This window comes from Cnephaeus nilssonii, assembly GCF_951640355.1.
Source record: "Cnephaeus nilssonii genome assembly, chromosome: 20".
Lineage (NCBI taxonomy): Eukaryota > Metazoa > Chordata > Mammalia > Chiroptera > Vespertilionidae > Cnephaeus > Cnephaeus nilssonii.
In genome coordinates, this window is record NC_137091.1 from 48,816,361 (window position 1) to 48,827,569 (window position 11,209).

The 11,209-nt window shown below is 62.6% G+C and overlaps 1 protein-coding gene across 1 annotated transcript; it reads right to left on the reverse strand.

Annotated features, from left to right (window-relative positions):
* Nucleotides 1–34: 34 nt before the first annotated feature.
* TMC4 (transmembrane channel like 4) lies at nucleotides 35–11,043 on the reverse strand. The gene is given in 17 exon segments (XM_079799480.1): nucleotides 35–312; nucleotides 416–494; nucleotides 719–874; nucleotides 971–1,101; nucleotides 1,411–1,591; nucleotides 1,810–1,907; nucleotides 2,144–2,270; nucleotides 2,467–2,557; nucleotides 2,560–2,629; nucleotides 2,821–2,988; nucleotides 3,916–4,017; nucleotides 4,019–4,088; nucleotides 5,455–5,576; nucleotides 5,660–5,892; nucleotides 6,456–6,601; nucleotides 9,235–9,445; nucleotides 10,900–11,043. Coding segments are annotated over 17 exon segments (2,133 nt in total). The 5' UTR covers nucleotides 10,979–11,043; the 3' UTR covers nucleotides 35–243.
* Between the last annotated feature and the right edge of the window lie 166 nt (nucleotides 11,044–11,209).

Here is an 11,209-nt window from a genome sequence, read left to right on the forward strand (position 1 = left end):
CCTGCTTCCGCTCGCCAGTTTCAAAGCGCTCAGCTGACTCCGCTATGTTTATTGATTCAAGAATGAGGTTCCCTGGACAGTCAGGGGGTGCAGGGCCCCGGAAATCTCAGGATCCCAGGGCTGGGATGAAGAACAGTCTTCTCCAGTCTCTCATTTTACAGATGGCGTGGCCGAGGCTTACAAAGGTTTGGGGGCAGATCTGGGTCTGAAAGGGGGACGCCACCCTGAGCCAGGCTGGGGAGGTCAAAGGGCCCCGTTGTCCGAGCTCAGCGCCACGGCGCGCTGTGCCAGGAAGACTTTATTCTGCGCCTCCTGAGATAAAGGGGAGAGAGAGGTGGAGGTGAGACAGATCCGCTCCCCCATGCCCTCTTGTACGTTCCCCGGGACCCCTCCCCAGGGGCCCGGCCTGGCTCACCTTCTCTATCTGCCGTTTGAGCTCCGAGATGAGGCATCCATACGAGTTAGCCAGGGCCAGGGTATACGCCATCAGGATGCTAGAGGGGACAGGAATAAAAGCCACCCCCTAAAGGCTCGTAGAAGAGCTTCAATGTCTGGGTCCCCCTCCCTTCCTTCAGACCCGGGAGTTTGTGGCTCCATCCCCTCCCTTCTCCCTCATTCAGGGGGTTAGGCCCCCGGCCCCCTCTTCCCTTGGACGCCGGCAGCGGGGCGCCCAGATCACACACATTCAAACTGAAAGCCAAGCGTCTGGGCCCCTCACCTGGAGATCAGCAGAAGGGGCACAGCAAAAGCTTGGGTCCCCAGGAAGAAGAGAAAGTCCTGGGTGATCTGAGGGAGCCTGGAAATAGACTGAGGGATCTGGGCCCAGATGGACAGCTGCTCCCGGAATGGACCACACAGCTTAGAAGGCGGGATCCTGAAGTCAGAGACAGGAAGAGTCCCAGGACCGCCGAGAGTCAGGATCCTGGGCGAGGGCCGAGGGGTCAGAGAGGCGGGCGCCCCTCCCACTTACAGGAAGATGCTGTAAAGCACAGGAATGGCGGAGACGGCGAGCCCCAGGAGGAGGACCATGGGGAAAAAGAAGTTCGCCGTGGAGGCCCGGAAGGTGCGGGAGGCCGGGGAGCAGGTGGAGAAGAGGGTGAGCTGACAAGGGAAGAAGGGGGTCTGAGGCACAGGCGTCTTCTCTTTCCCCACCCAGGAGTCCTGGTGCCTGGCCCTCCTCACTCAGGACCCAGAAGACGGTCCTCTCTTCCCTCAGACCTAAAAGTTGGGGTGCCCTAGACCCCTCCTCCTCCCACCTCCAGGAATCAGTCCAGCAGACAGACCCCCTCCTCTCTCAGGATCCAGTAGTCTGGGACCTTAGCATCCTCCTCCCTTAGGACCCGATCACACCCCTCCGTTCCTTCCACCCCCAACATCTCCAACTCCAGGCGGGTGCTCCCCACGTCCCACCTTTTTCAGATAGAAGAGCAGCAGGAACTTGGCTGTGTTGAGCAGGGGCAGGAGAGGGCAGAAAAAACTCCCCACCCAGACCACTGTCTGCGCGTAGATGAGCCCCAGCACCTCGTCGGGCACCTGGAATTCCTGGGTCCCCAAACGACCCAGCGCCCCGGGACAGAGACCACAGAGCAGCCTGCGGGGCGGGGCGGAGTCGGAGGCGTGCCAGCCAGGGGTTGCCCCGCCTCCACCGTTACGCTCACCAATCACAAGTGAGCCTATCTGAAGGGGCGGGGCTGTCAAGGTCCTGGAGGGGTGTGTCCAGGAGGCGGGGCCAAAGGGAGTAACTAACACGTGGGAGGGGAGGGGCCTGTTCTAAAAGGGGCGGGGCCGGAGCGAGGGCGGGGCTCTCACTTCCGAGGGAACTGGATGAGGAGCATGACGGCCAGGCCAGTCAGCAGATCAAAAAGCAGGAGTTTGTACATCTCCTGCCCCATCCGGGTCTCCCAGCACTAAGGAAGGAAGAAAGGGGTGAGGATGGCCTCAGGACCCAGGCACCCAGGGGCCCAAGCATCCGACTCCCCAATTAACAAGCGTATGAGATACTTTCTCCGGGGTCTTCAGTTTTGGGGGGCACCCGAACCCCAGTCCTCAGGCTGAACGGTGTTCTAGCACCCCAGCGCCTCTTCCTCCCAAACCTGGAGCCCGGACCGAGGACCCAGGAGTCCCAGCCCCTCGTCCTCCTCACCGGAAGTTCTTTGTAATCGTAGCCGCAGGCTTTGCAGTCCTCAGCCTCCGCATTGCCCCCACACGTGATCTGACCCCAGAGGGAGACCATCAGGACCAGCAGGGAAGCCAGGCGCAGGAACACGGTCCTGGCAGGGAGAGCAAGGGCATCAGCCGGGCCGAGTGCCGGCCCCTCCTGCCCGGAACGGGCTCACCCGTCTCCCCATTTCGCAGATGAAGAAACGGAGGCTCGGTGACAAGGAGCCGGGGTGGAACCCAGATCGCACTCACTGGGTCCCATCCATGGCGTCGGGACTTGCCCCACCGCCCCCCGCAGGCTGGCACCTGAGCAGGATTAAGACAATCTGGCGGCTCCTGGTGTAGCCCTCGAGCGAGGCAATGAGCTTGAACACGGGCGGCAGCACCAAGTTGACCCGGAGATGAAGATGGACGGGAGGTAATTCACCCCGAGCTGGAGCAGCGGCGTCCGGCTGACAAGGTCCAACTTCTGGGAGGGGCAGGGGGCCACGAGGAGAGGCTGGGGTCCTGGAGGAGCCGCGCTGGAGGGGGTTCCCCAGCCTCTTCCTGCCGCACCCCGAAGTCTGAGCTCCTCTAAGATCCCAGGCATCGTAGGCCTGAGTCCCCTCCTCCTTGGAAATGTAGGTCCGAGGACCCCCGTCCTCCCCGGCCCCCGCACACCTGCAGCTCGTCGGTGGCCCCCGTGGCCCAGTAGACGCCGTAGAAGGCCGCGCCCAGGAGCGCCACCACCAGCAGGTTGAGCAGCAGCCGCACCGACCACACCCAGGCCTGCTGGCCCAGCGTCCGCCCCGCCGCCTGGCGCCGCACCTGTGCCTCCTCCAGCTCCACCTGGGGCAGGAGACAGGCCCCTGGGTGCCGGCTCAGGCCCGGCCCGCGCCCACAGCCCCGGCTCCGCGACAGGGGCCGCAGCAACACCCTGCCAAGCGCCTCTGTCATCTTTTTTATTTTTGTAATATTTTTATTGATTTTTACAGAGGAAGGGAGAGGGAGAGAGAGCGAGAAACCTCGATGAGAGAGAAACATCCATCAGCTGCCTCCTGCACGCTCCCCACTGGGGATGTGCCCGCAACCAAGATACGTGCCCTTGACCGGAATCGAACCCGGGACCCTTCAGTCCGCAGGCCGACGCTCTATCCACTGAGCCACACCGGCTACGGCAGGACTTCTGTCATCTTGGTCGCAGCCTCTCCAGGAGGCAATTTATGTATTTTTTAATGTATTTTTATTGATTTCAGAGAGGACGGGAGAGAGAGAGAAACATCAATGATGAGAGAAAATCATTGATCAGCTGCCTCTTGCACGCCCCGCACTGGGGATCGAGCCCACAACCCAGACAGGTGCCCCGACCGGGAATCGAACCTTGACCTCCTGGTTCAAAGGTCATCGCTCAACCCCTGAGCCACACCTGCCTGGCTCCAGGTGACAATTTAGATCTCCTGGCCCCGCCCTTCCAGGCCCCGCCCCTCCGAGGCCACATCCAGGTACGAGTCCCAGCGCCACTCCATCCCGCCGTGCCCGGCCACACCCTTCCCAGCTCTGAACCCGGCAGCTTTAGGCCCGTCTCTCTGCTTAAGAGAGCGTTTCCCTCATCCTTTGACCTCAGGCCTCAGAGCTCATTCCTTCGCCCGCCCCCTAGGAGAGAGCTCCAGGCAGCATCTCCCCGGAAGTGCCCTCCGGAGGCCTGGGCCCCGCCCACCCCGCCCATCCGGCTGTAGCCCCGCCCCCACCCGGCTGTGGGCCCCGCCCGCGGCGCACCTGCAGCTCGTAGCGGATGCGGCGCCTGCGCAGCTGCACGTGGACGTCCCCGCGGAGGCCGAAGTCCCAGGCGGAGAACACGCGGTGGCTGTAGCTGGTCAGGCACGCGGTGGCTGTAGCTGGTCAGGACCCCGGACTCGGCCAGCAGCGTCTGCTTCAGCCCGGACACCGAGCTGGGGGGGGGGGGGGGGGCGGGGGCGGGGAGGCGGGGTCAGAGCAGGGGCGGGGCGCGGGGGAAGCACCCCCTAAGCCTGGGCATTGGGCGAGCGACCCAGGGAGAGATTCCAGCTCAGACACCCAACTGGGATCCCGAGGCCTGGGAGACAGGGACCCTGGGAGACGGAGATGTAGACGGGGACTGAGACCCCAAAGGGTCAGAGATTCACATAAAAGGCCTCAATGAGGCCCGGCCAGGGTGGGCCAGTGGTTGAGCGTCAACCTATGAACCAGGAGGTCACGGTTGGATTCCGGTCAAGGGCACATGCCCGGGTTTCGGGCTCGATCCCCAGTGGGGGGCGTGCAGGAGGCAACCGATCAGTGATTCTCTCTCATTATTATTTTTTTTTTTAATTGATTTTTTAGAGAGAGGAAGGGAGAGGGATAGAGAGTTAGAAACATCGATGAGAGAGAAACATCGATCAGCTGCCTCCTGCACACACAAGGTACATGCCCTTGACCGGAATCGAACCTGGGACCCTTCAGTCCGCAGGCCGACGCTCTATCCACTGAGCCAAACCGGTTTCGGTCTCTCTCATTATTGATGCTTCTATCTATCCCTCTCCCTCTCTGAGATCAATAAAAAATATTTTTAAAAAGATGAAAATGTTTCCTACCTGGTTTTTACTTTTTTTAAATAAAAAACAACAACGAGTTGATCGCTCCTCTTTCATACCATCCCATTTGTTTTCTATGTATTACTGCTTTTTGCTTGTTCTTTTTTTTAAAGAGTAACTTTATTATTATTTAATTATTGTTAATCCTCCCCCAAGGATATTTTTCCAATGATTTCTAGAGAGTGTGGAACGGAGAGGGAGAGAGAGAGAAACATCGATGTGAGAGAGACACATTGATTGGTTGCATCGATGTAGCCTGCAATCAAGGTATGTGCCCTTGACCTGAATCGAACCCGGAACCCTTCAGTCCCCGGACTGACGCTCTATCCACTGAGCCAAACCAGTTAGGGCAATTGGTTTGTTCTGCGGTCTGGCACACAGCAGCTACTCAGTAAGCAGGAATGAATGAATGAATGAATGAAAGAAACAAACAAACGACCACTGCTGGTTTTCTATTCAGCACTTCTCCCCTCCAGAAAAGCTGTAGTCCATTTGCTTCCTTGTTAATAGCACCTACCCCACTAGCCACGGGGGGGGGGGGGGGGGGGGCGGGAGGACGCTTGTACGAAGCATTTTAAACAGATTTCAACTCAAACGGAGAGAAAGGGATCCCAGAGCGAGACTCGGGACTCCTGGGGCGGGGGCTCTACCACAACCTCCCCCCCCCCCCCCCCAGGGCCAGGGGTCTGGGTGGGGTGCCACTCACCGGCGCAGGATCAGCAGCAGGGACAGGAGGCCGATGGCGAAGGTGGAGCACAGGTAGGCGGTGGCCAGGCGCCGGCGGGGCGGGTAGAAGCCATAGAAGAGGGGGGACCACTCCAGGAAGCCCTGGGGGGCGGGGGGGGGGCAGCCGGGTCACCGGGGGCGGGTGGGCGGCGTCTGGAGCGGGGCCTCCAGGGGGCCGCACTCACCTCCCCCGAGAGCAGGTTGAAGAGCTGGGCGGGGAAGGAAACCAGGCCCTGGGGCCCGGGGTTGTAGGTGCCGCAGGGCGAGGCAGGGCCGGGGCCTGGGGGGCCCGGGGGGCCGCCGTCCAGCCAGGTGGGCAGCAGCGTCATGCAGACCTTCAGCACCGAGGCCAGCACGTTGAGAAACAGCAGGAAGCGCAGCAGCAAGAAGTAGGACTCGGTGCCCGCGCCGAACTGGCCTGCAGGGGGCGCCAGGCAGGCCCGGGGCCTCGCTGAGTGGGGATCCCTTCCCCATCTCCCTCAGACCCAGGAGCCCAGGCCCCCAGCCCTTCCTCCCTCAGACCCAGGAGCCCAGGCCCCCAGCCCTCCTCCCTCAGACCCAGGAGTCCAGGCCCCCAGCCCTCCTCCCTCAGACCCAGGAGCCCAGGCCCCCAGCCTCCTCCCTCAGACCCAGGAGCCCAGGCCCCCACCCCTCCTCCCTCAGACCCAGGAGCCCAGGCCCCCAGCCCCTCCTCCCTCAGACCCAGGAGCCCAGGCCCCCAGCCCTCCTCCCTCAGACCCAGGAGTCCAGGCCCCCAGCCCCTCCTCCCTCAGACCCAGGAGCCCAGGCCCCCAGCCTCCTCCCTCAGACCCAGGAGCCCAGGCCCCAGCCCCTCCTCCCTCAGACCCAGGAGCCCAGGCCCCCAGCCTCCTCCCTCAGACCCAGGAGCCCAGGCCCCAGCCCCTCCTCCCTCAGACCCAGGGCCCCAGCCCCAGCCCCTCCTCCCTCAGACCCAGGACCCCAGCCCCAGCCCCCCCGCACCCCCGATCCTCTTCAGCGTCCACCCCCAGGGCTCCAGGGTGTGCCAGCCTTCTCGCATCTTCTCCTTGGACCTCCGCAGCAGCAGGGCCCAGCTGGCCACCCTGGACCCGGAGCCCCGAGCCATTTGGTCCCTGGCGTGGCGCTGCCTGGAAGGAAACAGAGTCAGAGACAGGGAAGGAACGGGCCTGGCTGCCCGGATGGAAACCACCAGATGTGGAGACGCCCCCACAGCGCACTGCGGTGGGCGCCTAGCACGGACCCTACAGCAATGAAAGGAAACACGTGACGCTGAGCCCAGGCAGAACCCCTGAGACTGCGGGGCTCACAGTCCCAGAGCGAGCGGGGGACCCTGCCCTTCAGGGGAGCAGACCCCGCGGCCAGCTCTGCAGAAGCACCTGGAGAGGTCACGTGTGCGTGGGAAAGGGGAAGGGCGTTGTACGGGGGCGGGGAGGGGAGGAGGATTCGGGGTGCTTCAGGGGCTGCAATGCCTCTCCCCATGGGCGGGGGTCACCCGGGCTCTCACTATAGGAAAACTGTCTGAGTCTGTCCATCATGCTTCCTGCAGGCAAACATCATCATAAACATGCAAAATAAATAAATAAATAAATAAATAAATAAATAAATAAAAGGAACGGAGAATGCCCTGGCCGGTGTGGCTGAGTTGGTTGGGTGGCGTCCCGTGCACCAAAAGACCAAAAGACTGCCTTCCTGGTCAGGGTGCATGCCTGGGTTTTGGGCTGGATCCCCAATAGGGGGTGTGCAGGAGGCAGGCGATCAATCTCTCCATCTCACATCGACGTTTCTCTCTCTCTCCCTCTCCCTTCCTCTCTCTCTAAAAATCAACTTTAAAACAGAAACAGAGAGCCCAGCCAGCATGGCTCAGTGGTTGAGCATCGACCTATGAACTAGGAGGTCATGGTTCCACTGGGTCAGGGCTCATGCTGGCGCTGTGGGCTCGATCTCCAGTGTGAGACAGACGTGCAAGAAGCAGCCGATCCATGATTCTCTCTCATCATTGATGTTTCTTCTCCTCCCTCCCTCTCTGAAATCAATAAAAAAATATTTTAAAAAAAGGAACAGAGAAAAGAAAGGTGCGATGTTGTGAGTGCTAATGAGAAATGTGCATTTGGTCTTTGTCCTGGTTGCTGGCCCTTGGACTGAAGGGTCCCGGGTTCCCTTCCGGTCAAGGACAGGCACCTCGGTTGCAGGCTCAATCCCCACCCTGCTTGGGGCGCATGTGGGAGGCAACCAATCCATGTGTCTCTCTCACATCGATGTTTCTCTCTTGTCTCTTCCCCTCCCTTCCACTCTCTCTGAAAAACCAATGGAAAAACATCCTCAGGTGAGGATGAACAACAACCAAAAAAACCCAAAGGCTCCCGGGGACTGGGGAGGGGGGTGAGCTGAGAGGCCATGGTCGCTCCGTCCCCGTCCCCGCACCTGGCCGTCCCGCACCGGGCCCTCGCCTCTCGCCCTCTGGATGCTCCTGAGCGACAGCCTAGTACAATGGCCAGTGGCCCAGTGAGTAATGTTTACCCGAGATCTGTGAGCCGCTCTAGCAAATGAAACCCAGGGCGTGTGCCAGGGAATCCCCCACCGGCAGCCCGTCCGCCAGAAGCTCAGGAGACCGCCTGCGCTCGGGACGGGCGTCCGAGGTGGGGGCAGTTTGGGGGACTGAGACTCTGACCTGTGAGCTCTGATGCTGCCTCCAGGTGGCTGGTGTCAGGAGTGAGTTGAACTGTAGGGCACTCAGGGGGTGCTGGGGAGCTGCCTGGTGCTATGGGGAGAACCCCTCCCCCCACGCACACCTTGGAATTGGTGTCAGAATTATAGAAAGAGCCCTAGCCGGTTTGGCTCAGTGGATAGAGCCTTTGGACTAAGGGTCCCGGGTTCGATTCCGGTCAGGGGCACATGCTCAAGCTGTGAGTTCAAATCCCAGTAAGGGGGGGGTGCAGGAGGAAGCTGATCAATGATTCTCTCTCTCATCACTGATGTTTCTATCTCTCTTTCTCCCTCCCCGTTCCTCTCTGAAATCAATCAATCAATCTATCTATCTATCTATCTATCTATCTGAAGAATTATAGAGCCCTAATCTATCTATCTGAAGAATTATAGAGCCCTAATCTATCTATCTGAAGAATTATAGAGCCCTAACCAGTTTGGCTCAGTGGATAGAGTGTCGGCCTTCGGACTGAGGGGTCCCGGGTTCGATTCCAGTCAAGGGCATGTACCTTGGTTGTGGGCACATCCCCAGTAGGGGATGTGCAGGAGGCAGCGGGTCAATGTTTCTCTCTCATCGATGTTTCTAACTCTCTATCCCTCTCCCTTCCTCTCTGTAAAAAAAATCAATAAAATATTAAAAAAAAAGAATTATAGAAAGAAACAAGGGTCAGCTTCATGAGCCACCTGAGCAGCCACCTGGGCCCATTCGTGGTGGACCCCCCCCACACACACACACGTGTTTCTATGCTTTTCCATGTGGACTTGACGACAGAGGCAGCTTCTTCACTTGTCACCGGGCCTCGAGGAGGGAGGGACAGGATTGGAAGAGGAGGACTGGAGCAGAGGAAACCCGCATCGTGGATTTCAGACACAGAGAACGTGACGCGGAGAGCGGCTCGGAGGGAGAGAGACCAGTGAGACCGGGAGCCGGGAGGAAGGAAGTGAGTGCGGAGCCACAGAGACGGGAGCCTGGCGGCCAGAGAAGCAGAGACACGGGCGGGGGAGAGGGACCCAGGGAGCAGCTCTGAGAGGCAGGAGAGATGGAGGCCGGCCTCACCTGTGCGCCCGTCGGGCCTGCATGGGCCAGGGCAGCTCCCGGGAAGGGACAGGGTCCTGCAGCTCCTTCTGGGCGGCTTCTGCGAAGGCCTGGACGTTCCTCTCTCCATCCTCATCCTCCTCCAGCGCCCCCCAGGGCAGCACCCCAGGGCCTCGGTACCGAAGGGTAGCAGCGCTGGGCAGTTCGTTCAGCACCGAGGACAGCGTCGGGCCTGGGCAATAGGGCAGGGGCTGGGAGAACCCAGGGGTCCTGGCCCCCAAGCCCCCTCCCCCAGCCCCATACTCCAGGCCCCCAGCCTCTCCTCTCTCAGACCCAGGAGCCCAGGCCCCCAGCCCTCCTCCCCCAGCCCCATACTCCAGGCCCCCAGCCTCCTCCCCCAGCCCCATACTCCAGGCTCCCAGCCTCTCCTCTCTCAGACCCAGGAGTCCAGGCCCCAGCCCCTCCTCCCTCAGACCCAGGAGCCCAGGTCCCCAGCCTCTCCTCTCTCAGACCCAGGAGCCCAGGCCCCAGCCCCTCCTCCCTCAGACCCAGGAGCCCAGGCCCCCAGCCCCTCCTCCCTCAGACCCAGGAGTCCAGGCCTCCAGCCCCCCTCCTCCCTCAGACCCAGGACTCCAGGCCCCCAGCCCTCCTCCCTCAGACCCAGGAGCCCAGGCCCCCAGCCCTCCTCCCTCAGACCCAGGAGTCCAGCCCCCAGCCCCTCCTCCCTCAGACCCAGGAGTCCAGGCCTCCAGCCCCCCTCCTCCCTCAGACCCAGGTGTCAGAGTCCAGGCCCCCAGCCCTCCTCCCTCAGACCCAGGAGTCCAGGCCCCCAGCCCCTCCTCCCTCAGACCCAGGAGCCCAGGCCCCCAGCCCTCCTCCCTCAGACCCAGGTGTCAGAGTCCAGGCCCCCAGCCCTCCTCCCTCAGACCCAGGAGTCCAGGCCCCCAGCCCCTCCTCCCTCAGACCCAGGAGCCCAGGCCCCCAGCCCCTCCTCCCTCAGACCCAGGAGCCCAGGCCCCCAGCCCTCCTCCCTCAGACCCAGGAGCCCAGGCCCCCAGCCCCTCCTCCCTCAGACCCAGGAGCCCAGGCCCCCAGCCCCTCCTCCCTCAGACCCAGGTGTCAGAGTCCAGGCCCCCAGCCCTCCTCCCTCAGACCCAGGAGTCCAGGCCCCCAGCCCCTCCTCCCTCAGACCCAGGAGTCCAGGCCCCCAGCCCCTCCTCCCTCAGACCCAGGAGCCCAGGCCCCCAGCCCCTCCTCCCTCAGACCCAGGAGCCCAGGCCCCCAGCCCCTCCTCCCTCAGACCCAGGAGTCCAGGCCCCCAGCCCCTCCTCCCTCAGACCCAGGAGCCCAGGCCCCCAGCCCCTCCTCCCTCAGACCCAGGAGTCCAGGCCCCCAGCCTCCTCCCTCAGACCCAGTGCGCACCCTTCAGGCCTCTCCTACCCCGGGACCCAGGAGTTCCCTCTTCAAACCCCTTTTCCCCTTTATTGAGTATTTGGGACCCTGGCCCCTCCCACTCTGCAGATGTGAGTCCCAGCCGCTCCCCCGGACTCTCCGAAGGGCCCTGGTTCCCTTCCCCCCAGAAACCTAGGAAAGGAAGCCCCTCCCACTCCTGCCCCCCCCCCCGGCCCAGGCGCCCCGGCCTCAGCAGGGACCCACTCCCACCCGCCGGTTCGAGCGGGCCCCCACCTGCCCTGGCCTCCCGGGGGGCCGGCCACCTCCCCGAGGGGCCCCAGCCCTCGGGCTCCCTCGCCCGGCTCTCCTCCATGGCCCGGAGCGGTTGCTTCCGCCTCTGGCGACCAGCGGGGCGGCTCCGCCGGGGAGGGAGGGGGCGGGGCCGGGCAGGTGCGCCGGGGCGGCAGGTGGCGGAGGGCGGAGCCGCACTTCCTGCCCCGCCGCTGCCCCCGGAGGTGGGTCCCCGGAGGTGAGCCGGGAACTGGAGTCCGCGGGCGGCGGCGCGGACCCGGGAACCGGCGGGCAGGGCCCGGGGCCCGGTGCC